Here is a 25,062-nt window from a genome sequence, read left to right as displayed (position 1 = left end):
TAAGATTTTATTTTTATAACTCGTTTGAAGTATTTTGGCTATGATAAGAAACCTTCTAGGGGTGAATCAAGAGAGTGTTGAAACAGATAAGATGTGAGCACTGGGAAAAGAGGTAAAATAAATGTGAGCCTACACAGATTAATTGAGACTGATACTTGCTTCTTTGAGTTGAGTACTAACTATCTCTTCAGATAAAAGAGAAATATCATTACAGAATGTACCCTAAAAGTAACAGCTAACACTTGAAGAACATTATGTATACATATCTATGTGAGTGTGTACATACACACACACATTTTATGCTTACAACAAGCCTATGATGTAGGTACTATTATAATCTCCATTTTATACATGTTGAAACTGTGGCACAGAATAGTTGAATAATCTTAGCACATAGCTAATAAGGCACAGAGCTGGGATTTGAACACAGACCATCAAATTAATAGTCATGCCTTCAATCACTATTCTAAACCACCTCATACAGTAAAAGGCAGCCAAGCATACCAGGAGCAAGACATTGACAGATCGAGAGGGCACCTGTGTTATAAATATTTCATGTTAAAGGGGGAAAAGATGCTGCTTGTTGGACATAGAAGGTGCTACATTCAGGGCAATGATCTCCTGTCTGATCTTCCAGCTTCTGGCTTAGATACTGAAATTCCTTCAAATAGAAAATGTCTATAATCTTAGAGACTACACATCTAGCTAGACACTGCTGAGCTTCTACTCATTGATGTTACCTGCGTGTCCAACAGAAGATAGAAACTCCTACCGGTGAAATAGAGAGAGTTCACGAACATGTCTGAACTCATGCATCAGCTTGGCCAGGGTATGAAAGTAAGGAAATAACACCAAAATTCTAGTTATAATCTCTCTGGCCTACCTATTGCGCTGATAACGATAGCCATCATTTAGTGAGAATCTTCTGGGAGTTAAGTGTTTTACCGCTATTACTCCTAATCCTTAGAATAACGACCCACACTGCCACTATTCCAAACCTTATGTTTCTTCAACTTTGAACCATTCTTTGCAAATTAAATAACCTCCCTGTGCCTCAGTTTCCTCGTCTGCATCACGAGGTTAGTAATAGTAACTACCAAAGTGCGGTGTTAAGGATTAAATGAGATGATTCACCTGTAAAGTACTTGGGCTAGGACCTGGCACATGGCAAGCACTCAGGAAGTGTAGGATCTGGAACTGTTAGCTCTGTTGCTTTCTTCTACCTGGGAGTTCCTACTTTGTCCATCCAGACCTTAACTGTCTTGAAAAACCAGGTTAGCATTCAGCCTACCACCCTGATCACTTCACTCAGACACATCTTTGTCTCGTCTGGCAGTCAGTAAACACAGCTTAACATCTCAATGATTGTATTACTCCACATGGGCTCATTTTGCTTTCTCAACTAAATTAATTCGTCATTCACTCAATTCCTATGTTGTTTGAACTCTTACCAGATGCCAAGGACTGTTCTGGTTTATTGGTGTTAGAATGGTAAATACGAAAGGTAAAAAATCAAATCTCTGCCTCATGGATCTTCTGTATTGGTGTGGGGGTGGGGGGGGCACAGACAAAATATAATATAAACAAGTAAAATAGCTGGCATGTTAGATGGTAACAGTGATATGGATATAAACAAATTATGGATGGGAGATAGGAAGTGTTGGGGAATATCATGCAATTTTGGATATTGGGGTCAGGGAAGACTTCACTGAAGTAAGGGTGCAAGCCATAAAGATCCAGGTGTAGAGCATTCCTGAATGAGGGTACAACAAGTGCAAAGGCCCTGAGGTAGGAATGTTTATGGTCAAAGAACATCGAGGAGGTTAATATAGCTGGAGTGGAGTCAGCAAAGGGCAGAGTTGTAGGACATAAGATTGGAGGATAAAGGGGTGGGGCAGATTGAATAGGGTCTCACAGGCCATTATAATGATCTTGCCTTTCACCGAAATAAAATGGAGAGCCACTGGATGTCCTGAGTGAAGGAATGACTGAGGCAGGAGCATGTTTTATAAATGATGAACCGATATTAGAACAGAGGTTGGAGTTGACAAAGCATTTTCGTATCCCTCACAGGAACCATATGTGGGCAGGATTATCCCACTTATTTCAGAGATGAGAAAACTGATGGTCAGAGAAGAGCAGTAAATTCCCTAATGTCATGCAGTGTTGGTGGCAGAGGCGGGATAGAAACCAAGATGCCCCAACTTCTAGTCCAAGGAGTTTTTCTACAGCAGGCAGAAGCTGAATTCCACTCGTGTCCCCAGGTTGAAACCAATGGTCTTATGGTCCTCTTCACCATTTCCTGTGCTGAACCAGCCTTTGTCTACCTACTCTGGGCTCTTCCTTTCCTGTGTGTAACAAGCTTTGATGCCCCCTGGAGTAAGAACTTAGGGCTAGCTCATGCCAGGTGGGCAGCACCAAGGTAGAATGGACTTGACAGTACCTTCATGTGAACTAGAAACACCCATTACCTCAAGGATCACAGCCCCCATGGGCATATGGCTACATAACACAGAGTGAATTTCAGCCCTCACACACCTCCTCCAAGGGCCTTTGTGCAGTGCACAACCTTCACCACTATAAATGGCAGCCTGACACTTCTTTATGAATTTTTGTATTTTGCACATCATGTAACAGAGTGGGAGTCACATAATAGGTATTCAGTGACTCATGGCTGATTGAATTCTTTCTCATTTTTCATCTCCCAATATGATTAAGATCCTCTATATGTCAGCTCATGGTACAGGACACAAATTAAGCTATTTCAAAAGTATTTTTTGAGCACCCACTGTATGCCAGGCTGTAGTCCAGGCACTGGAGGTACAGCTACAAAAAACTGACAAAAATCCCTGCATTCATAGGGCTTACAGTCTAGTGGAGGAGACAAATAGTAAATGAAATAAATCAGTGTAATTATGTTAGACTATTATCTTGCAAAGAAGAGAAAAATAAAGCATGGAAGCGGGTATGATGTTTTAGTGAGAGACAGAAATGCTGGCTAGAGTGGCCAGGGCAGGCTTCATGGAGAAAGTGACTTTTGAGTAAAGATCTGAGTGAAGTGAAGAGGTACTGTGGTAGACAGAATAATGGCCCCCAAGATGTCCACATCCTGATCCTGGGACCCTGTGAGTGTCATCTTACAGGGAAAAGACACTTTGCAGATGTGATTAAATTAAGGATTATGCGATTGGGAGATTATCCTGGTGGGCCTAATCTAATCACAAGAGTTTTATCAGAGGGAGGCAGGAGGCCAGAGCCAGAGAGAGATTTGAAGATGTTACGCTGCTGGATTTGAAGATGGAGGAAGGAGCACAGGGCAAGAAATGTAGGTGTCCTCTGAACAGTGGGAAAGGCAAGGACACAGAACCTCCTCTAGAGCCTCAGGAAGAAACACAGCCCTGACAGCACCTTGACTTTAGCCAGTGAGACCCATTTGGGACATCTGACCCCCAGAACTGTAAGACAATACATTTGTGTTGTTTTAAGCCACTAAGTTTGTTGTAATTTGTTACAGCAGCACTAGGAGACTAATACAGCACCCCATAAAGCACTGGGGGAAGAGTGTTCTAGGCAGGGCAAGCAGGAGGTGGAACGTACGTGGTGTACTCTGGAATGCAGGTGTGACTGGGCTTAGCCAGAGTGAGTCAGGGGAAACTGAGGAAACAAGGGACAGGCAGCAGATTACATAAAACATTGTAGGTCCGTACAAGGATGTTGGTTTTACTCCAAGTGCTAGGGAGGCCTCACTGGAAGCAATGAAGCAGAGAAGTGATGTCATCCAGTTCATGGATTTGTGTGTGTGTGTGTGTGTGTGTGTGTGTGTGTGTGAGGAAAATTGGCCTGAGGTAACATCTGTTGCCAATCTTCCTGTTTTTCGCTTGAGGAAGATTATCACTGAGCTAACATATGTGCCAATCTTCCTCTATTTTGTACATGGGACGCCACCACAGCATGGCTTGATGAGCAGTGTGTATGTCTGTGCCCAGGATCCGAACCCACGAATCCCAGGGCACGGAAGCGGAGCATGTGAACTTAACCACTCTGCCCCAGTTCATGTTTTAACAAGATTACTCTGGCTGCTGTGGGGGTGGAGGGTGTAGGGGCAAGGGCAGAAGCTGGGGGACCAGTAAGGAGATTTTTGCTGTAATCCACGAAAAGAGGATGTTGGCTTGTACATCCTCTTTTCATCCTCACATCCCAGGTTGGTGGCAGTTGGGAAAGTGTAGAGGAGTGAGAAACAGTCCGATTCTGAATATATTTTGAAGAAGGAGCTCCTGGATCAGATAAACAATAAATGTGGTTACATGTAAGTTTAACTGGAGAAGATCCCAAATAAAATTCTTTCGGTAATTAAAATTTTAATGTGGAAAGATAGCAGGTTCAGGAGGCAAGAGGTGGAGTGGATAACAGTCCAGGCTCCAAATAAAACGGTTGGGGTTCAAATCCTGGCTCCTCCACTCCCCAGAAGTATGTCCTTGACTAAGGAGTTTTACTTTTCTGGCCTCCATGTTCTGATTTGTAGCATGGGAGTGTAATGGTACCTACATCGCAGAGATTGTGTGAGCAATAAAGGAGGAAAGTGTTTGTGAGACTTAGTGTGTAACCCATAGTAAGCGATCAAAAAATGTCTCTCTCGTTGTCTAGAATTCATTGATTTTCAAAGACATTTTCCTATTTATAAAGTGCTTGAACAATTTAATGTGGAGAAATATTTGAAGACAAATGAAATCACTCCTTTCCTGTGGGGCAAGTTCACAGATTAGCTGGGATGCTAACATATTTCTCTTGGTCCCATAATAGATTTTCTGAGCTCCATCATCAAATAGTTGCTGTATTTGTCAATCTTCACTTTGAAGAAGGATGCTGATCCTTCAGTCTTTTAGGGAAGCATGGGTGTTACATGGCAATTGAATATTTATAACATGCTCTCCTCTTTTTTAAGCAATTGTTGTTTTACCATCCTAACATCAAAACCACTGGACCCAGGGAAACCTCAGATGTTGGAGAATGTCAAGTGTGGTCTTTTTTTCCCTTTTTCCTGGTAGATCTGACACACTTTTGAACCTTCAAAGGCCGCAGTAATCAAGGACGTGGGGAGACGTGTGACATTGCGTGAATCATTGTGAAGATGAATTTATTAATGTAAACTGCAGTGTAGAATAGCAGTTGGGGCTGAATTAAAATGTGAGGATCTGTAATCTGACAAAAAACACAGAACAAAGGGAGCAGAGAGACACGGAATGGGCTGATGAAAGACACTGCTGATTCGGGACTTCACTGAAGAGAGCTCCATAAAAGGGATATCATTGCTTAAGTAGGTTAACGTAACCCTGGTGTCTTAATTAAAATGTCTCTAACAAAAGAGGAAGAGGAATAGTACTGGAAGTTTGGGAGAGGCTTCAATGAAAGAGAAGAAATTTACAGAGGGGGAAAAGAGGATAATTTAGGTTAAATATTGAGACTAACTCCCTAAGCAAAATAATCTTGAATTTCAAGCATAAAGGATATTTAAAAATTGGCTGGACAAAGGAGGCAATTGACTTTGGCAGCTAGTGTGGGAAATAGCCTTCTAATTTTAGAGTTTGCAGCTATAACTTCAAGAAGTTAATGAACAAAAACAAAGCAGGTAGATAAAAATGGGAGGAACAAGGATCTCAAAAATAGACCAAATCCCAAGAATGAGTCCTGGTAATGAGTGCTTCCTTTTCTTAAATATCAGGACACTACTTTAAATCCCCTCTCTCTGTTATTGTACCTGAGACAGGAACAGGCCATTCGTAAGGGGCTGATCTCACTCCTGATGTTGAGGAAGCTCAATTCGGGCCCTCTTTTCCCTGGAGAACCATTAGATTCTGCCCGAGGAGCTAGGTTTTTCTTTGATTGTAAAAGCAAAGAAGCTCTTCATTTTACATTTGATAAAGTCATGCACTGTTTTGCTCTGAGTCCATCCTAGAATGACCCAATGACATCCATCACCATCCAGTCTGTCCGTGAGCCGGGCACAAGCGAGGTCAAGCCTCATTGTAGCATGGCTGCGCCGTCCACATCCACAGCCAGCGCTGTCTTCTGCCAGTTAATGAGGCAATTCAGCTGCAAGAGAGGGGAGAATGGGTGTCCCTTCCATTCTGGTGATTAAGTGCATCAGGTGTTAAGTAAAAACGCAGGGTTTTTCTCTTCTCTGAGGTTGCATTAAGGAGTGGAAAACTCAAAAACTCCTGGTAAAAGAAGAAAAGAGATACTATCAACTTGCCATCTGATGTTAGATAGCATTTATTAAACAGATAAATATTTACTAAATAGACAATTTTTATTAAAGTTTAAAGAATGAAGCCTGCATCTGCATACAATGGGACCTGGCAGAAGAAACCTGAAGTTAATAGAAACTATCTAGAAACCACCATCTAACGAGCTGGAGAACGACGCACATATTGTGTAATAGGCGCTTATTGTCGTGTGTGTGTGTGTGTGTACGTGTGTGTCTGCTGTTATCAGGCAGGTAGAGAGGACTATAGGTGAGTGAGGGAAGAAGAATATCTTAGAGGAACAGCACAGATAAAGTCACGATAGAGCCTGGCATGTTTGGGCACAGGCAGTATGGTTGGAACTATAGGAGTTGCGGCCAGAGAGATGTGTTGGAACCACTTGGGAATGCCCTGCCATGGCGAGAGCAAATCTGTTTCCAGTGGTGATTGGGGGTTGGGTAATATGTCACAGGTCCTTTGAAATGTTCATAACCTTTGACCTAGTGCTCCCACTTTTGCTAGTCCATCCTAAGGAATCCTTATTAGAGAAAAACAAACAAGTAAGCAAATAAAACTTTATATACAAAGATATTTGATTTGCCTTTTATTTATAACAACAAAGAATTGGAAGCACCTAAATGTATGAGCATAATAGCAGGGGAATGGTTAAATATGTGCTGATACGGCCACACGGTGTGTTCTGCAGCTACTAAACTTACGTTTACAGAATTTGTGACATGAGAGGGAAGAAAGCTTGGCATTTATCATCAGGTTCAAAAAGCAAGATACAAAACTGTTCAGATCCTTCAATTTCAACTTAAGCCAAAAGTATGTTAAAACCTAGAGGGAAGGACACCGAAATGCTATTCTGTTTGTGCGATACAGGGTTGTTTAAGTGAATTCATTTTTTTTCTGATTCTAAATAGAATAGGTTCATTATAGAAATTTTAGAAAATATATTAAAATACTACTTGCTCTCAAATCCTTGTCAGAGTATCTGCTTCTGGGGAGCCCAGACTAAGAGTGTTGAGGTCCTGTGATTCCACCGTCCGGTGGGCTCATGTATAAAAGGAAACAGTAAGTGATGAAGAACCGGTTGTTGGGCTACAGTAGAGCAAGTGAAATGTGATGATCATGGCAGAGAAGGGGGTACTAGAGAAGGAAGGGGTGGATTCCAGGGAAAGTCCCCCAGGTGGAATCTATGGGAGTTGGCAACCACTTGGCAGTACAGTATGGTGGAAATAAAATAAACCACCCATAGGGTAAAGTGTCTTGCCCTTCAACAACTGAGAAAAAAGAGGCAAGAAACTTTGTGGGTTTGGCAGGAGTGGGTGGGAAGGACAGATTCTCAACTTGGTTTAGGACGTGTGGAGTTTGAGGTGCCTACAGGATAGTTATGTACCATTTACTGTGGAACTTCCATGGGAAACCATATAGTAAGCACCCAAAAAATACCCACTGAATTGAAAAGAATTGTTTTCCCACGTGTGGATTCTCTAATGGGGGCTTTCTTTAAAGGCTGATCACACATTAATGAGTTTATGCAGACCAGAGAGCACGGGATCTGGGGTATGTGCTCCCACCCTAGAATACATACTCAAATTAACACAGCTGTTGAGGCAGGCGTACATGTGTGTATTGGAAAAACAAGCTCATCTGTAAAACTCTGCAAGATGCCTCCAGGTGTTCAGAAGTAGCTATTTAACATGAATATTTTATCAATGCCAGAGCACATAGAGGAAAATTGTATCCATTATATTCCCATCACCATCACACGTGGTTGCATGGACCTCTGACTAAAGAATCTAAATATGTTTAAAACATTTTTCACCTCCAATGAAACTAGCAAGTCCAGATTTGTGTTGTTATTGCTTCTGCTAGATTCATGAAATATTTCGGAGGCAATTGTGTCTTGGAAGTGTGGTTTGGTGAATTTTCATCCAAAGTGTATGCTTTTGTTTTCTATTTTAACTAGCAGTTCAAAGGTGGGGAAGCTGACGTTTTAAATCAAGTGGTAGAATATGTGTGTTGGGGGTGGGGTTTGTTGTTTTAGTTGTATTATATTTTCAAGTTCAACTTTTCAGATATAGGGATGGCTTAAGAATAACAAATAGCAGGAAAGAAAGCCTTTTTAAGAAAATGTGTTCTCCAGGGATGGCTCCTCAGCTCCGACACGGCAGGGTGGAAAGCAAGGTCAGATCCTGGACTTTTGTTTAAAACCAATCAGGGGCCGGCCTGGTGGCATAACGGTTAAGTGCGCACCCTCCACTTCGGTGGCCCGGGGATCACAGGTTCCGATCCCGAGCGTGCACGGATGCACCGCTTGTCAAGCCGTGCTGTGGCGGTGTCCCATATAAAACAGATGAGGATGGGCACAGATGTTAGCCCAGGGTCAATCTTCCTCAGCAAAAAGAGGAGGATTGCCATCGGATGTTAGCTCGGGGCTAATCTTCCTCGCAAAAAAAAACAAAAAAAAAGAAATTAAAACCATTCAGTGGCTTTTCACAGTCCTCAGGATTCAGAACAATCCTATGTGGATGGATGAGGTCTGGCCTCACCTCCCCTTCCAGCCTCTTCTAGAGCTTCCTGGAGCCCTACCCACTCTGCTCCAGCCCTCTGATCTTTGGCCATCTTCTGCCTCTGTGCCTTCTCACGTGCTGTTTTCAAGGCCTGGAACTCTTCCTCCTCCTTGCCCTCTACCTGGATGAATTCCACTTCACCTTCAGGTTTCAGCTTAATTTTCATTTCTTCTATAAAGTGGGTGAATTTTCTAAAAAATTTCTATAGATTCAGTTACTTCACAAAGTATCAAGCACCCTAGGATGAAAGAATGCAATATTGTGACAGCTATATTGTTGTTATAGAGAAGACTTCTATATTAAAGAGGAAATCAAAGTGAAATCACAGGCATCCTATTCATTTATTTATTAGGTGCAACTATGGAGCGAATACTCTGAACCAGACGCTATGCCAAACCCACTACCTAGATTATCCTAATTCTTACAACAACCTTATATTCATTTAATAATTTTTTCATCTAATACTATTTTAAAAATACTTTTTGGACACCTGCTATATACCTGGCCTTGTGCTAGTCACTGAGGGACACAGCGGATACCAGGAAGACGTGGTGCCTGCCCTAATGGGGCCAGTAGCCTTGAGTGGAAGACAGACATTGATAAACTAATGGCACTGAATGAATGTGTAATCAGGAGCTGAGACAGGGGCTCTAGATAGAAAGGGCAAGCTGCAGGCAGTCACCATAGCAAAAGAGACTGAAGAAGTCTACAAGTAGTGCTTGAGCTGAGAGTAGAAGAAGGGGTGGGGGGTCAACCAGGCACCAGAGGGAAGGGATAAGGAGCGACATTACTAGGTGAAAAACCCTCAGGTAAGCATTACAACCTGGGGATCCTGGGGGGCTTGTGTAGCAGAAGCAGAGCCAAGAAGACTGAGGAGGCAGCCCTGATGGCTTAGTGGCTTTGGCAGCCCGTGTTCCATTCCCGGGCATGGAACCACACCACTCGTCTGTCAGTAGCCATGCTGTGGCAGTGGCTCAGATAGAAGAACTAGAAGGATCTAAAAGTAGAATATACAACTATGTACTGGTCTTTGGGGAGGGGGAAAAAAAGAGAAAGAGAGAAAGATTGGCAACAGATGTTAGCTCAGGGCAAATCTTTCCCAGGTAAAAAAAAATGAAGACAATGAGGGTGCTTGAGGTCAGAGACGTCATCGGAAGCCAAATGTGCTGGCCATCCAGGCCTTGGTAACTTTGAAGGCCTCCTCCTTTAGCAAGGAGAAGCAAATATGGAATTAATAAGGGGAAGGGGGATGTTTTAAAAGATCTTTCTGGCTGCTAGACAGACAACTTCTGAAGTCACCACCCAAATTGCATTAATTCATTAATAATGGTGCTAATTATTCAGATGCTCTGCTGTTGGACCTTCCATTGCAAGGTTTCTTGTTTTTATATCAGCCATCCCCAAAGTCCCTAATAGATGACTTTCATTATTGAAAAAATTGTTTCTGATATCACTGGTGATTATTTCTAGAAAAGCATGTGTGCATGGGTGTTCTAGGAAACGGCTTGCACCCATTTCTCCCAGTTGTATACTAACAGCCCTTGAAAAGCATGCATGGTACAATTGACAATAGCAGATTGGCTTCACTCCACCCTATGGATTGATCAGCCATCATCTCCCCTCTACCCTACCTATAAATGAGCTCCAAAACATGCAGTGCTGTGCCATCAGGTGATATGTGGGACTAATGGGCAATTTCCACATTATCTCGTTTTATTGTCAGCATAACTCTGTCCAATAAACCTACAGCAGATAACTCAGCTTGGCTGACATTTGGCCTCCAGTATACAGAGGAAATAGATAGTTGGAAATGAAGCAAGCTTAGTTTCTTGGCTCTCCAACCTCCTAAGTTTGGTGTTTGTTGACTGTTTCTTCCTTAAGCAGGCAAACTTCAGCCCCAGGAGGTAATAAAGCAAACTTTAAATCTTGCCCTGGGTACAGCAAAGCTGGCTGAACCATGCATTTGATTACATATGAAACGCGGGACTGAGAAGCACAGAACTCTCCTCCTAGCAACTTCCAGCACAATGAAATCAACCACAAGAATGGAATAAATTGGAGATTGATTTCTGCAGTTCCATTCATTTGCAGAAATTTGCAGACAATTAAGCTGTCCCTCTGCAGTATAGGTAGCTGCTCCTCTTAGCCAGAGGCTGATTGAGATTTGCTCTCCATCCTCTGCAAATGCAGAGCTGTGATTCTCCAGGTACACTTGAGTAAACAGGGCTAAGTGACTCTCTCCAGGCACAGAGATCATTATAAAGGAGGTCACCAGCAGCAGCCCTGGGGAGGTGAAGAGCATTGTGCTTAGAGCCTGGGGCTCTGGGTCACAAATGCTTGGGTTCCCATCTCTCACTTGAGCTAAGTGACTTTGGATAAGTCTCTTACATCTTTGAACCTCATGAAAATGGGCATAGTGTTTATACCCGTGAACCGTTGCGTGAATTAAATGAGATAATATTACCGTGTACCAAGCGTGGTTCCTGACACATCATAACTAGTCAATAAAAAGCAATATTTCCTATTGCAGACTCGATAAGTCCAGGACCAGGATGCCAAGTACATCTTAGGATTAGAAAGATAAGAAAGAAACAGGCTATGTGACCTTGAGACTTGCATCTAGAACACAAGCTTCAAAATCTCCAAAGGAATAATCCTCAGGATCCTTCAACCTGACGTGGAATTCAAACCCAAAACATCACACCTTTGGATGAAACCAGTAAAGGCTCCCCACTGCCTGAGAAGTACACCCGACCTTCTCACCTTGATCTACAAGACTGTCCACAATCAGGCCAGTTGACCGCTTGAGTCTCACCTGGCACTGCCCTCCCTTAACTCCCTGCCTTGGCCAGAGAGGAATGCTTCCAGCCTCTGCAATGCTTTGCCTTGTTAAAATATCTCCTCTTAGCACACAATTTTGCTCAAAAGTTACAAAACTGGGAGAGAGAACAAAGGCAGAGGCTTGTGGCTTCTTTATAAAGTCATTGCTTTTTTCCTCTTATTTATTACCTGATGCAAAGACAGAAACTAGGAGACGGAGGGAGGGGGAGGAAGACATATGAGCTCTCTGGCCACTTCTTGCCTGTTTGAGTGTTGGCTCATGAAGACCCTCTGACAGGTGGCAGGACAAGTCCAAGCTGCTTTCCGGCCTTGTGTTCAGTGTGAAAAGAGCAGGGTTGTTCCGCTCAAATTCCACCGCTTTCCTGGTATTGCCGGCTGGAAGATTTTTAAGCCCTCAGCTGGGTGTGGTGGGAGGGGGCAGTGGCAGCCAAAACATGGAGTATGGTTCCAGCCATAGAACGCCAGTCTGGGCCAAAACCCTTCTGTTCCCCTTCACTTGTGGAACACTTGGCCCTTTTAGTGTCTCCTCTGGGCACCTTGCCTTGACAAATGTCATAGGTGGGTTCTCTGGGAACAAACCTTGTGACTCAGAGATCTGTGTGGAGGAGGTTTATTGGGAAGGGGTCTTGGCATCCACACCTGTGGGGGAGTAGGGGCAGCAGGATAGGGCAGCAGGAGGAGGCTGATTGAGGAGTAATTTGCAGTTACAATGGAGGTCTCAGCCATCATGGGGCCAGTGGGGACTCTGGATGCCCCTTAGCATGGTCCCACCTGGACGCCGGGGGACCTGGCTTTTACACACGTCTTACCAGTCACTAGCTGACGGCTGCATCCCTCTCTGCTTCACAATCTTCACATCAACTGTGAAATGGAGGTGGAGTCCATGAAAACACTGTGGAAACATATCGGGATTCCCTGTTATGAAATGTCCAGAGAAGGCAAATGTGTACAGACAGAAAGTGGATTCACGGCAGCCAGTGGTGGGGGCTTAGAACAGGGGGGTGACTGCATATGGGCATGAAGCTTCTTTTGGGGATGATGGAACTTTTCTAAAATTAGATTGTGGTGATGATTGCACAACTCTCTAAATTTCCTGATTATCACTGCATTGCATGCTTAAAACAGGTGAATTAAATGGTACTTAAATTCTACCTAGATGATACTTCACAAATATCGTGGGGAGGCCAGCCCGGTGGTGTAGTGGTTAAGTTCACACACTCTGCTTTGGCAGCCCGGGGTTCGCAGGTTCGGATCCCAGGCAGGGACCTATGCACCACTCATCAAGCCATGCTGTGGCGGCATCCCATGTATAAATCAGAGGAAGATGCACACAGATGTTAGCTCAGCGACAATCTTCCTCAGCAAAAAGAGGAAGATTGGCAACAGATGTTAGCTCATGGCCAATCTCCCTCACCAAAATATGTATATATATATATAGTGGGAAGAAAGAGGGTAGAGGGACTCCAGCCAGAGAAAGTTGACCCACCTCTCTTTTTCCCCAAATCAAATGCTCAGATTTGCATTTTAGGAGGAAGCTCAGTGCCCTGTGAAGGCAGGATTGGGGAAAGGAAAAAAAACAACAAATAAGCATTTCTTTACTTTTACTCCTTCAAGTCTATTCTCCACATAGCAGCCCACGTGATTATTTTTTATTGTAAGTGGGCTTATGTCGTTCCTCAGCTTAAAACCCTCCCATGACTCACATCTCATGCAGAGTATAAGCCAGAGTCCTCTCTGCTCTCTATACAGCTGGCGCTCCAAGATCTGAATTCCCTTTACCAGGCTGCTGGCCTATCTCCTCCCCCTCTCTCAGTGCTGGCCACCTGGGCTGCCTCCCTGCAGCTGAGACATGCCGAGGCTGTCCCTGCTGCGAGGCAGTCCCTCCTCCCCACGCCCACTCTGCTCTCTCCCCCCTGCGTTGGGGTCTTCCAATCCACTTTCCCAGTGCATCCTTTCCCTGGCCTCCCTGCCGCCTGAAATGTCAGCATCCACTGCCCCTGAGCATGGTCAGCCCTCTCCGGGCTTGTTTGTTCCTGTGCCACTGTCCTGTTCATCGTCTCTCTCCTCCCTCTAGAACGTGAGCTCCACGGGGTTGGGGTTGGGGGGTTGTCTCTCTCCTGTGCTGCACTTTCCCAGATGCCTAGGATTACTCCTGGCGGGGAGGGAGGAAGGGCTCCACAGGTTGATTCTGAAGAAACGAATGAGTGAATGAATCTGAATCCATTCTTTCCCCCCTTTTCACATTCTTCATTTCTTCCTGCCTTCCTCTTCCCTTGGCCCCCAACCCCTCCCCTGTCCCTCACTACTGCAGGGGTCTCCCCTTTATTTCCAGTACATTCTTTGGGACTGTGTGATGTGACACCCCCAGGTAGGGTGAAACTTGCTTCCAATGTGCTGACAGTTTCTCCTGAGACTGGGAAACAGGGAGGAAAGCAAGGGAGATTGCAAACCCAAATACCTTGTGACAGAAAGGTGAGGTCCTGGTTGGCCACAGGAGACAAGAGGTGTTTATGTAAGGGTGAAAGTTCTCCCGTGATAAAATCCAGCTGGAGTGTCTCCCCAAGGACACAATAATACCCCTTTGACTTAAGCAAGGTTGGATGAGGCTGCTGCAGGCCTCTGGCTCTTTCAGGCTCAGAGATGCTGACAGATCATTGTCCATCAACTGCAGGGCTGTAGAGAGGGTCCCACAGGAGACAGACACCTCATGTGTGTGTATGTGGGTGTATGGGTGTGTCTGTTCCTGTGCCTGGGGGAACTGTCTTGGTTTGAAGTAGGAAAGTATATTGTATGTGTCCTTGGGTCTAGGCTTGTGATGTGTGTCTGTTGAGTGTGCATCTGTTCATGAATGTGTGTGTGTGTGTATGTGACAGTGGATATATGTGACCCTATCAAATGGATTCTGGGCGTGTGTGTGTGTGCGCGCACATACACATGTGCATGAGAGTCTGTATTTGCTGAGAGAATTTTGATGTCAGTCTGCGTGCTTCTAGTGAATCTGGAAGTAGCTGCGTGTCTCCCTTTGTCTGTGTTTAAGATCTGGCCTTAGGCCACCCACAGCTGAATTATTCACTCCTAAAAGGGACTGCGTGGCTCATCTTCATTTCCTCACTCCTGCTGTCCTGTATTAACAAGATCTATCCTTCACTTTTGTGAGCACAGACCGCTTCCATGCACAATTTCTCATTTCCTCTGATAACCAAGAGTACAGGCAAGTTTTCCTCCTTTGCAGAAGAGAAATTCCCCTTAAACCTCTCTGTCTCCTCCTCAAGGAGAGCAGCTCTCGTCCTGCTTTCTGGGGCTGACTGTGCTGCTGACCCACTCCCTCCCCACCTCCTTCGGGCGTCCGTCCCCATCAGTTGCCTCCTCCATTCTGGATCTTCATTCACCCAGAGCTGTTGCTTCCTTCCTCTGACCTTCATCCTCAAGCCCAGCACCCTTCCTGGTCTCGCCTTTTCACTGACAAACTTCTTCCCATTTCTTTCCTTTCTTCACGTACCACAGCCCTCACTTCTCACTGGTCCCTCTGACACTTGACCCACACACTCTTCCTAAACTCATCAATTACCTTTCATCTTCAAGCCCCACAGCCTCCTTGTAGCGTTCAGCCTGTTGGAGGAACATCTGCCTTGTGTGATATGGCTGTGCACTCCTCCCTTGTTGAGATTCTCCCTTGTTGAGATTCTCTTCAACCATCTGGTTTTCCTCCTTTTGCCACTTAACCTTTCTGTGGCCTTTGGTGGCCTTTCAGAAACTCACTGAATGCTTGAATTCCTCCCTTTTCCCTCTCCACATAATCTGGATGGTCAGCATCTCCTTCATGTCCAGCTACTCTTGTGCGTGGGTGACTGTGACATTTCTCTCCCTCATCCATCTCTCCTCTTGAATGCAACTCTTCATACACTCTAAAAATCTCTGTTGGGTGTCCAATGGCCTCTCAAGTCAACAAGTCTAGGGCACCCAGCGTCTGTGCCCAGAACTGCTTTTTTTCTCTTTGCCTACTGTTTTGGCCATGACAACATAGAAGGCAGAGAGTCCTAAGCCAGCCTCTCCTTTCCCCTGATGTTCCATTCTTTCCCACACCCTGTCTTTTCTCCTATAAACATCTCTTGAGTTGGTCACATTCTTTATATCCCCACTGCTTCTATCTTGTCTGTTGCTGAGGTTATGGCCACAGCCTGGTACAATCAGAGGCTTCACATGCTGGGGTGACAGATACAAACACACACACCGTTGAGCATAAACATGGTTACACACATAGGTGCCTAGATATGCAGATGGTGTATGATTGTCAGTCACATCAGATGCTATGGCTCCTACATGGTCCTGTCACACAGAAGCACATGGCTTCAGACCACACACACAAACTCAGTGGCACAGACCTGATCAAAGGTAGACACAGTAGCAAACGCAAAGGTAGACATTTGCTGACAAACACAAGGTTGTAGATATACACATAAATCACAGACAAAGACAGAAGCGGAGCCACAGACGTAGAAACACAGTCGTGGACCAATATTTGTTGAGATTCCTGCCGTTGTAAGGCAAGAAATTGAGTTGAGAGATAGAGGATGTCCTGGTCACAGTCATTCTTTAAAGTGCCCACCGTGGCGGGCTAAGAGAGTCCCGTGAACATGGAGGCATCTCTACAATCCATCGCTCCCACCCCCACCCTACTCCCTTCCAGATGCCGTTTCCCACCCTGAGACTCGGAGCCCCTGCCTCTCTTCTTAGGCACTTAAACCCAGGGATTGACACAAGTGTGCTTGTTGCCAAGCTTGTAGGATGCTGTGAGAGTCAGGGAAATGGACTGGCAGTTGTTGGCTGTGCTAGCTGGTAAGCCAGGAGGAGATTAGAAGTAGGAATGGGGATGCAGGGACCTAACAACTCTGGGCATCCATGAGGACAAAGATTCGCAGGCTTGCAAACACAATCAAGCCCTTTGTGACAAATAATGAAAAGTTTGTTATTGATCATACAGCATGCGTTTCATTACTTTAGATACAATTACACATATATCATCGTAATGAGCCGAAGCCTACGTCTGCTCTATTATAGAGTGGAATCACCAATCCCTTACATGTGCATGGGACTTTAAATGTTTTCAAAGTGCTTTTCTAGACATTCTCCTGTCTGATCCTCAAGATTTTTTTTATTGTAAATGAGATCATATATTTCACATATTTTACATATTTCTATTCTTTTCCCATCCCCTAATAAACCAGCAGAATCTTCATAGATGTTATGCATCAGTTTTTATAAATATAATCCACTGTTTTTCATTGTCTTCTCATCATCTATTCCATTCTCTCTCTCTCTTTATGCTATCTTTTGCTTGGTTGGGTTGTTTTTTGTTTGGTTTTGTTGGTTGGTTGAGTTTTTTTATTACTGTTGTTGTTGTTTTAACCTTTTTGCTTGTCTTCTCACTGTCTTTTACATACACACACTGCAGTTTTCTGTCTTTGTCTGAATGTCAATTCTTTGGTCTTCCTAGAGACCAAACGGTATTTTATTTGGACTCATTCCCTGAGATCTTGAATATTACTCTTCTATGCTTAATATAGTTTATATAAAATAGAAGGTGCCCAACATGGTATTCTATAATTTCCTACACATTTTATCCCACATATTCTCTCTGCTAGCGAGGTGAATTGGAGCAACTTACATAACCTCTCTGAACTTGATATTCCTCGCTGGTTAAGGAGGGCTCAGATATTTGGGGTTTTACTGAAAATATTACAGCTAACACATGTAAAGTGCATAGCAGGCTGTCCAGCACACACTTAATATATTGTTTTTATTATAGTAGTTTGTGGTGGCGATTGTGGAAGCAGTTGAATGATAGCAGTGGTTAGAACTCAGTCTTCCCAACTGCCTTATTGGTAACTGCCTAAGAGTGTCTCCCGCTGATGGACCCAAATTTAACCTTGTCCTGCAGTTGAACATTTAGGTCATTTTCTATTTTTGCCCTTTATAAATAATGTCTCACAAAACATCCTGCATACAGTTTTAATTCTTCTTTTGAATTTAGCATTTGGATGTATTCCTGGGAGAGAAATTACAGAGTGAAGGGATATATACATTTGTGAAGTTCTTGATAAATATTGCCCGATTGCTTCCCACAAGAGTACTATCAGTTTATACTCCCACCAAAATCAAGAGAAAAGACTATTTATAGAAGCTTTCATAGCATTTGTTGGTCTTGTTTTCTGTTTGACTTTTCTTATGTAGATTTTCCTTTAAAACTATGCCATATATTTGTGTGTATACACACACACACACACACACACCACATATATATACATTTATCCATACATATACATACACATGCTTTTGTGGGGCCTGGGTCAGTGATGGTATTTGAATATCATCTGCCATGTGATTTTGATAGGAACCTGTTAGCCAAAGTTTGAGATGCTTAACTCTGATGATACACATGATAGTTTTAGCTACTACGTGGCATTGATTGAGACTGGTTTATATATTGCAAATGATACTCCATCCTCAGTTCTCTGTCAGTTCTCTGATCAGATCAAGGAGAAAGTCTCAGCTAGGTGCTAACAACCCTTTAAGGCTCCTCTAGTCCCCTCTTATCTCCCTTTTAAAAAGAGCAGTTTTTTCTCCCTGAGTTTCTAGCTCAAATTTAGCAACATCATTTGGTCTCCAGTATGTTTATTTTTATGTTTTCCTACTTTTCATGAAAAGTGATATTGGTACTCTATTTAAAATAATGATATAAAGTTACCCTTTTTGCGCACATCTATTTAATTAAAAAGGTGAGTGACAGAGGACAGAAACCCTGAGAGTGCTTTCCAATGATTGACTTTTGGGACATACTTCCTGGGGAGTCCATCTCAACAGTTGTCCCACAAATAATAACAAATGATCCTTGAAAAACATTGACTGTAAGTCTCCGTAATGCCTGACATAATTTGGAACTTTGTGAGTGCCCCTTCATCCCTGTTCATTTGTGAGTGTAAGGACATCACAGTCGGCCTTGACCAGAGTCACGTTTACATTCAGAGAGTTCTGTGGGTTAGTGACCAGGTGAGAAATCTCCTCACTTGGCAGATTAAGAACGGGAACACACAAGCACTGGGGGATGTGTAAATCAAGACTGACATTGTGAATAGAATGATTCAGAAGATGGGATTAAATAGCTTAATGATCGTCATTGTGAATCACAGTGTCAGTTTTAGTATGAGTCTAACGATGTACTTGCTAACGCTAATGAGGTTTGATAGAATAAAATTAACAATGTCCAAACAGCTGTATGCTTTCACAACAAAGGAACCATATCTCAGAGCAGACTGATACATCCTTTCCGTGGGGGATTTTAGTCAATTGAGTTTGTTTTTTCTCTTTTAGGATATATTTAAATTTGCCGGAACTTCTCCTGTCCCAAGACAAAAGAGGTCCATTGTGGTATCTCCCATTTTAATTCCAGAGAATCAGAGACAACCATTCCCAAGAGATGTTGGCAAGGTAAGTCAGACAAAAGGCAAATACAAGAGCATGTTTGTATTAAGAGATGAGCATACAGGAGGGAAGCTGACTGACTGTCTTGGTGACCAGCTCGAACTGGCCTCAATTCCTCTGTGACAAGAAGCCAAATGGTTTTGCCAAGAAAAGAATGTCAAAAGGTTATCAAACAAAAGAAAAAAAGGGAATTTCCAAAAGAGAATAATAACACCTTTGAATATCATGATTTGGAGATCTACATGGTAGATAATGATGCTAAACTTATGTCAGGAGGATGTCATTGGTTACGAAATAGACTCATTACTTCTATGGATGATGTCCAGGCAACCAGCCAAATAAGTCTCCTTAGCAGAGCTGTATGATGGTATGTGGCCTTTTTATTCAGATCCTTGTTTTCAAATGTGTAGGTCCAAGAGCACCACTGGGTGAGCTCTCTAAAAACTAAAGTAAACTTAAGGAACTAAATCATACTAACCAGATCCAGAAAACACTGTTGTGTGAATCAGAGCAACAACTTTTCCAGGAATAAATATTCACTGTTAAATGGACAGAAATACTGATGTTGCCTGGTCAACACGTGCTCTTCCCATACGAAAGCCAGCATAGAGAATCAAATTTTACCCAGTTTGTGTTTTTTTGGTGATCTTGGAATTTCAACAGTGGCGGTTAGTTGAATGAATGATCTTAAGGACTGGTGCTATTGGACAATTTATTCATTCATTAAATAAATAAGGAACACCTGTTACATATGGGACTCCAAGATTGGGACTGGGTGAATACAGGTGTGAAGAAGCAAACAAATTTCTATTGTGATGGAGCTTGTATTCTAGTGAGAGACAGATATTTCAATGAGAAAATAAATAAACAAGAAAATTGCAAAGGATGACAAATGCTGTGAAAAACAGAAACAGGGTGATGTGAAAAAGAGTAAGTGGCAGGACCAGGGAGCAGAGGGAGGAGGGAATCTTCACACAGTTGGCTGGGAAAGGCTCGTTGGAGTTACTGACATTTGAGTGGAGAATGGACAGATGAGAAAGGGACAGCTATGGGAAGACCTGGGTAAACCGCATTCTTGGCAGAGGGAACTGCATGTGCAAAGGCCTAGAGGTAGGAAAGAATGAGGCGTATTTGAGGAGAAAAATACCTGGTTGGCGGCAATGTGGTGAGGAAGGAAGAGAGTGGTAAGTGTTGACGTCAGAGAAGCTGGCCTGTCATATGGGCCTTGGTCACCATGGTGAGGAATAGGGATTTCATTGGGCATGCAGCAAGAAACTACTGGAAGGTCTCCCAGGTGTATATGTGTGTGTGTGTGTTGTGTGTGTGTGTTTTGAGGAAGATCGGCCCTGAGCTAACATCTGCCAATCCTCCTCCCCCTTTTTTTTTTTGCTAAGGAAGACTGGCCCCAGGCCAACACCCATGCCCATCTTCCTCTACTCTACATGGGATGCCACCATAGCATGGCTTGCCAAGTGGTGCATTGGTGCATGCCCAGGATCTGAACCAGCAAACCCCGGGCCACCACAGCGGAGTGCATGCACCCAACCACTCGCACCACCGGGCCGGCCCCTATGTGTGTGTGTGTTTTGAAAGATCTCTCTGGCTGCCTCACAGGGAATGATTTGTGGGAGCAGAGTGGTAGGGAGGAGTTGACACAAGAGACCCGCCAAGAGGAGGGTTTTATAGTGATGTGGTCTAGAGGAGAGGGTAACTTGGACTATTAGAAATCTATTTCTATTGGAAATTAGAAGCATTAATAATCCAATATCCTGGTAATCACCATATTTATGATTTTAAACTACCACTGTGCCAGAGATGCCTTTCCTTAAGCAAAGTCTTGCCAGGAGTCCAGGATGTGATGCAAAGGGAAGCAGAGTTGTTCCAGGTGGATAGTGCTGGGGCTGATGAGTCCTGTCCCTTTGGACAGCCCTAGCCACTGTGATGGCCCTTGTGTGGGTTTTCCTGAAGCCAAGGATGGCACTCACCAAGGGCCCAGAGTCCTCCAGTCTGCAAGGCTCTGCTCCCAAACAGTTTCAGAGACAGATGCATCCTTGATCTTTAGGTCTCCTTTACGTAAGCCTGGTGTTCTCAACCCTCACTGACCGTCAGAATCACCTGGGCCAGTTAGAATACAGATGCCAGGCTCTGCCCTCAGAGATTGATTCAGTTAGTCAGGGGGTGAGGACCAAGCATCAATAGCAGCCAGGGTTGAGAACCACTGGTCTAAACCAGTTCTACTTCAAGAGTGGCTACTGACCAGCAGCATTGGCATGACCTGGTTGCTTGCTAGCAATGCCTGTTCTCCGGTCCCACCCCAGAACCACTGAGCAGAAACTCTTGGGATGAGACCAGGAGTCTGTTTTTACATGCCTTCCAGGTGATTCTGACGCACACTCAAGTTTACGGAGGTCTGATTAAAATATGTTCTCCTCCCCTGCCCACCAATGATACATAATTCTTCCAGTGTTGGAGTTTCAGTGCCATTAATTAGGATATAACAAGGGTGATCATACATCTCAGTTGCCTGGAAATTTGGTTGTCCTGGAATAATTATGATTAGCACCACCTTTCCCCTTAAACGTGTCCAGATTTGGACAATAATTATGTGGTCATCCTAAAGCTTCCTTCAATCCCACACGTTCACCCCCTGAGAATATTTAGGGATTTTTCACAAGCCTCTTTCCTTGAGATATATGATGGGTCAATAAGTGTGCAACTAGCCAGGGAGATTCTTCTGCATTGTTTCTTACCCGTTACAGCCTCAAAGCACAATTTTGTTCCCAAGCTGAGGATTCATCTCTGCTTAGCCCCTTATGTCCTTCCCACATGGGATCTCAACCTGGATTCTTTACAAAGCAACTGCTTTTCTGAGTGTGATAGTCTGCTAACCATAATGTGTGACAGCCTCCCAAACCTCCAGATGGTTTCTGCAGAATAACTGCACTGCCTTGCAAAAACTGTTTGTCCATGCTTTTTATGCATTTGAAGGAACATATTTTTCTCTTTTTGCCTGCTAGTTTTTATTCATTCATCTTATCCTTTTCTTTATACCTTATATCTTATCCTAGTCAACTCCACCAGTAGCTGACAAGCGATGCTCTGCAGAGCTGTGAGAGGGTGTAGGTGTCTTCAGTGAGTGCTGGGGAGGTGGGGAGGAGGGAAAAGAGACCAAAGAGGCAGGGCTCCAGCCTCCACATATCACCCCCCAACCCAAACTCGCTGAGTCAGGCAGCTCTAATTTTATAAATATTACATATCAGATTTCAGTGTGAAATGCCATTGAAGAAGAGATTCTTTGGTTATAAAAGTGTAAAGACACTTGTCTTACTTTGGGTTCTCTGAGACGAGAATTCAAATGCAGGAAGTTTATTTAGGAGGTGAAGAGAATACAGGTAAAGGAGTGAGGCAGGGAAGGGAAAGCAGCCATTGAAAACCTGTTCATCAACACGTCTACCACTGTGGGTGACTGGATTGTAATCCCATGGAGAAATCCACAAAATGGTGTAAGGCACACTCTCAGGGTTAACCTACCCACAGGGGAAGGAGCTAGGGTATTTATATGCCAATCCCATCAATTAGGTTGAGGCTGCTCCCAGAGGTGTAAATTCTCCAGCACATCCAGCTTGCCTTGTGCTCTGTGCACAGGCACAACAGCCATCTGAGGCTTTGGGGAGAGCCTTCAGGCATCATGGCTGGTGGGAACTGAAAAGGTGAGGTCCAAGGGATGGGGACAGGGCACTGAAAGATTTTGCCCCGTCACTGAACTTGATGTGAATACCTTTGCTTTGCAGGCTAGGTTTTCTCTTTGTCTAATCCTCTGCTCCTACCTCATTTCCCGAACTAACTTTCTTGTGTCTCATGCTTTTGAAGCCAACTGTACTTGGCTATCTCTATTAATAAGTACTCACTGCATCCCAAGAGGGAAAATCTCTGAAATTCAACACAATTCATGTCAACAAGCATATATTAAGCATCCGCTATTTACAAGGCACTGTGCTAGGGGCTGGAGAATTAATGGCAAAGGAAACAGAGAGGGTCCTTGATCTCAAAGGATTACAGAAGAGTGGAAAAAATCATCACAAATTCATTATTTGCCCAGTACTGTAAAGTGTAAGCACTTTTCATCTATTATATTGAATTCTCATAACAACCCCATAAGGATCATCTTCCAATGTGCCAAATGAGGGTAACGAGACTCAGAGGGATGAAGTAACCTGTTCGAAGTCACACAGTCACTTAATAGCAGAGACAGGCTTTGTGCCAACATTTTCCAATTTCAAAGTCTGTGCTCTTAACCAATATGTTCAGGGCTGCTAAGTGCAATCTGAGAATTCTCTTCCATGGAATGAAATATCCCTGCTAACGATTGCTCTCTTTAAAACAGGATTAAAATTACGTTTAATTCTTTGAAATGCACCAAAGAAAAATAAGATGGTTGGACGGATTGATCAATGGATAGATATATGATAAAGCAAGTATAATAAAATGTTAATGTGGGGAGAGGAGTCAAGATGGCGGCGTAAGCAGACTCAGAACTCCCCTCCTCCTGTGGACACAGCCAATTTACAACTACTCGTGGAAAAATTACCCCTGAGACAGAACTGAAAACTGGATAAGAGGAACTCCTGCAACAACGGACAATCCTAACTGGGGTAGAAGAGGCAGAGACCCCCTTGTGGAGAGGAAAAACGCCGCCTTCACAAGCCGCCAGCTTCACGGCCGCCGGGAGCAGCGCACAGGTACGCAGCCTCCCTGGAGGCGCGGGGCCCTGAGCCGGGGAGCGCCCCCGCTGTGGGCATATTGTGGACCCAGCACAATCGAGACCAGCGGCATAATATCTGACTGTGCCTGCTACTAAAACACTGGGGAGCACCCCCAGAAAACCCGGTTCACAAAGAAACTAAAACTGGCTCTTAAAGGGCCCGCGCGCAAACTCACCCGTTTCAGGAAGCACCCTAAAATCACCAGAAAGAAAGGTGTACAGTGCTTTGGTGACAAGAGACTCACCTAATAGGCCCTGAGTGCATCTTGGTGAGGGGTGAGACCTCTCCAGGGACTGGGACATTGGCGGCGGCCATTGTTGTGGCCTGGTGTGAGCCATGCTGACACAGACACCATTGGAGTTCTCCCTGAGGCCTGCTAGCCCAGGGTCTGCCCCACCCGCTAGAGCACCGATTTAATCCAGCTCAGCCAGGGCAGGCAGCCCACCCTAGAGACTGGCCCCACCCAACAACAAGCCCTCAGGCAACTTGTGGGCCTGCATAGATTGGTGACTGGATTCTCTGCAGCCTGGCAACTGAGCCGACTTGAGTGGGGCAGGGTGTGCACAAGGAGCGGGTGGAGAGTGTGGGGCGGTGGCAGAATGTGTGGGGCTCCCGCCGTGGAGAGACTGGGTCCGCTTGGGGTGGTTGGGGCGCTCACACGGGGCAGGACTGTGTTGACAGTGTGTGGACCTGTGGGCGGCAGGGCTTCTCAGCTGCAGAAGACTTGTACTTCTCAAAGACCCACATAGGAGGTTTGCTCCACCTTCCAAAACCTGAAACAATTGAGTGCTCCTGTGCCTGAGGCCAGCCACACCCAGCTGCAATCCTCAGAGAGCTGACAAGAGACCTAATAGGCTAGAAGCTTACAGCAATTGTAAGGCCCTGAGCCTAACAACCTGCCACGGTGGGGGCCTACTCACTTAAAAGAAATACTGCAACACAAATGTGGTATTAGCCAACTGTGCTGGGGATCCCCACACCTGATAAAGAGACTGAAGGGCCCACAACAACTACAAGCAGCTGAACATTACAACAGCTGGCCAGGAGCATAACTCGGCCTCCCTGGGTGCCTACAGGGAGAGCAAACAGGCCACAGCAGAAGGATACACGTAGCCCACATAGGGGTCACCCCTGGAACATTGAGAACTGAGAGAAGCA

General features: G+C 44.4%; 1 protein-coding gene and 1 long non-coding RNA gene across 2 annotated transcripts in view; one reads left to right on the top strand and one right to left on the bottom strand.

Moving 5' to 3' along the window:
• The window catches only part of CDH13 (cadherin 13), a 1,041,327-nt gene that overhangs the window by 430,069 nt on the left and 586,196 nt on the right, over positions 1–25,062 (top strand). Inside the window, exon 4 of the mRNA XM_004437068.3 lies at positions 19,031–19,147. Coding sequence (XP_004437125.1) covers positions 19,031–19,147 — 117 coding nt within the window. The remainder of the gene's footprint in view (positions 1–19,030; positions 19,148–25,062) is intronic.
• Positions 5,114–24,450, bottom strand: LOC147913084 (uncharacterized). The gene is made up of 3 exons (XR_015549113.1): positions 24,149–24,450; positions 12,472–12,554; positions 5,114–6,215 (listed from the first exon to the last, which is right to left on the bottom strand). It is a non-coding gene; the product is annotated as an uncharacterized LOC147913084 (long non-coding RNA).

Source organism: Ceratotherium simum, chromosome 30 (genome assembly GCF_057802395.1).
Source record: "Ceratotherium simum simum isolate JZ-2026a chromosome 30, ASM5780239v1, whole genome shotgun sequence".
NCBI classification, from domain to species: domain Eukaryota; kingdom Metazoa; phylum Chordata; class Mammalia; order Perissodactyla; family Rhinocerotidae; genus Ceratotherium; species Ceratotherium simum.
Note: the sequence above shows the minus strand (reverse complement) of the source record. Positions and strands in the feature narration are given on the sequence as shown.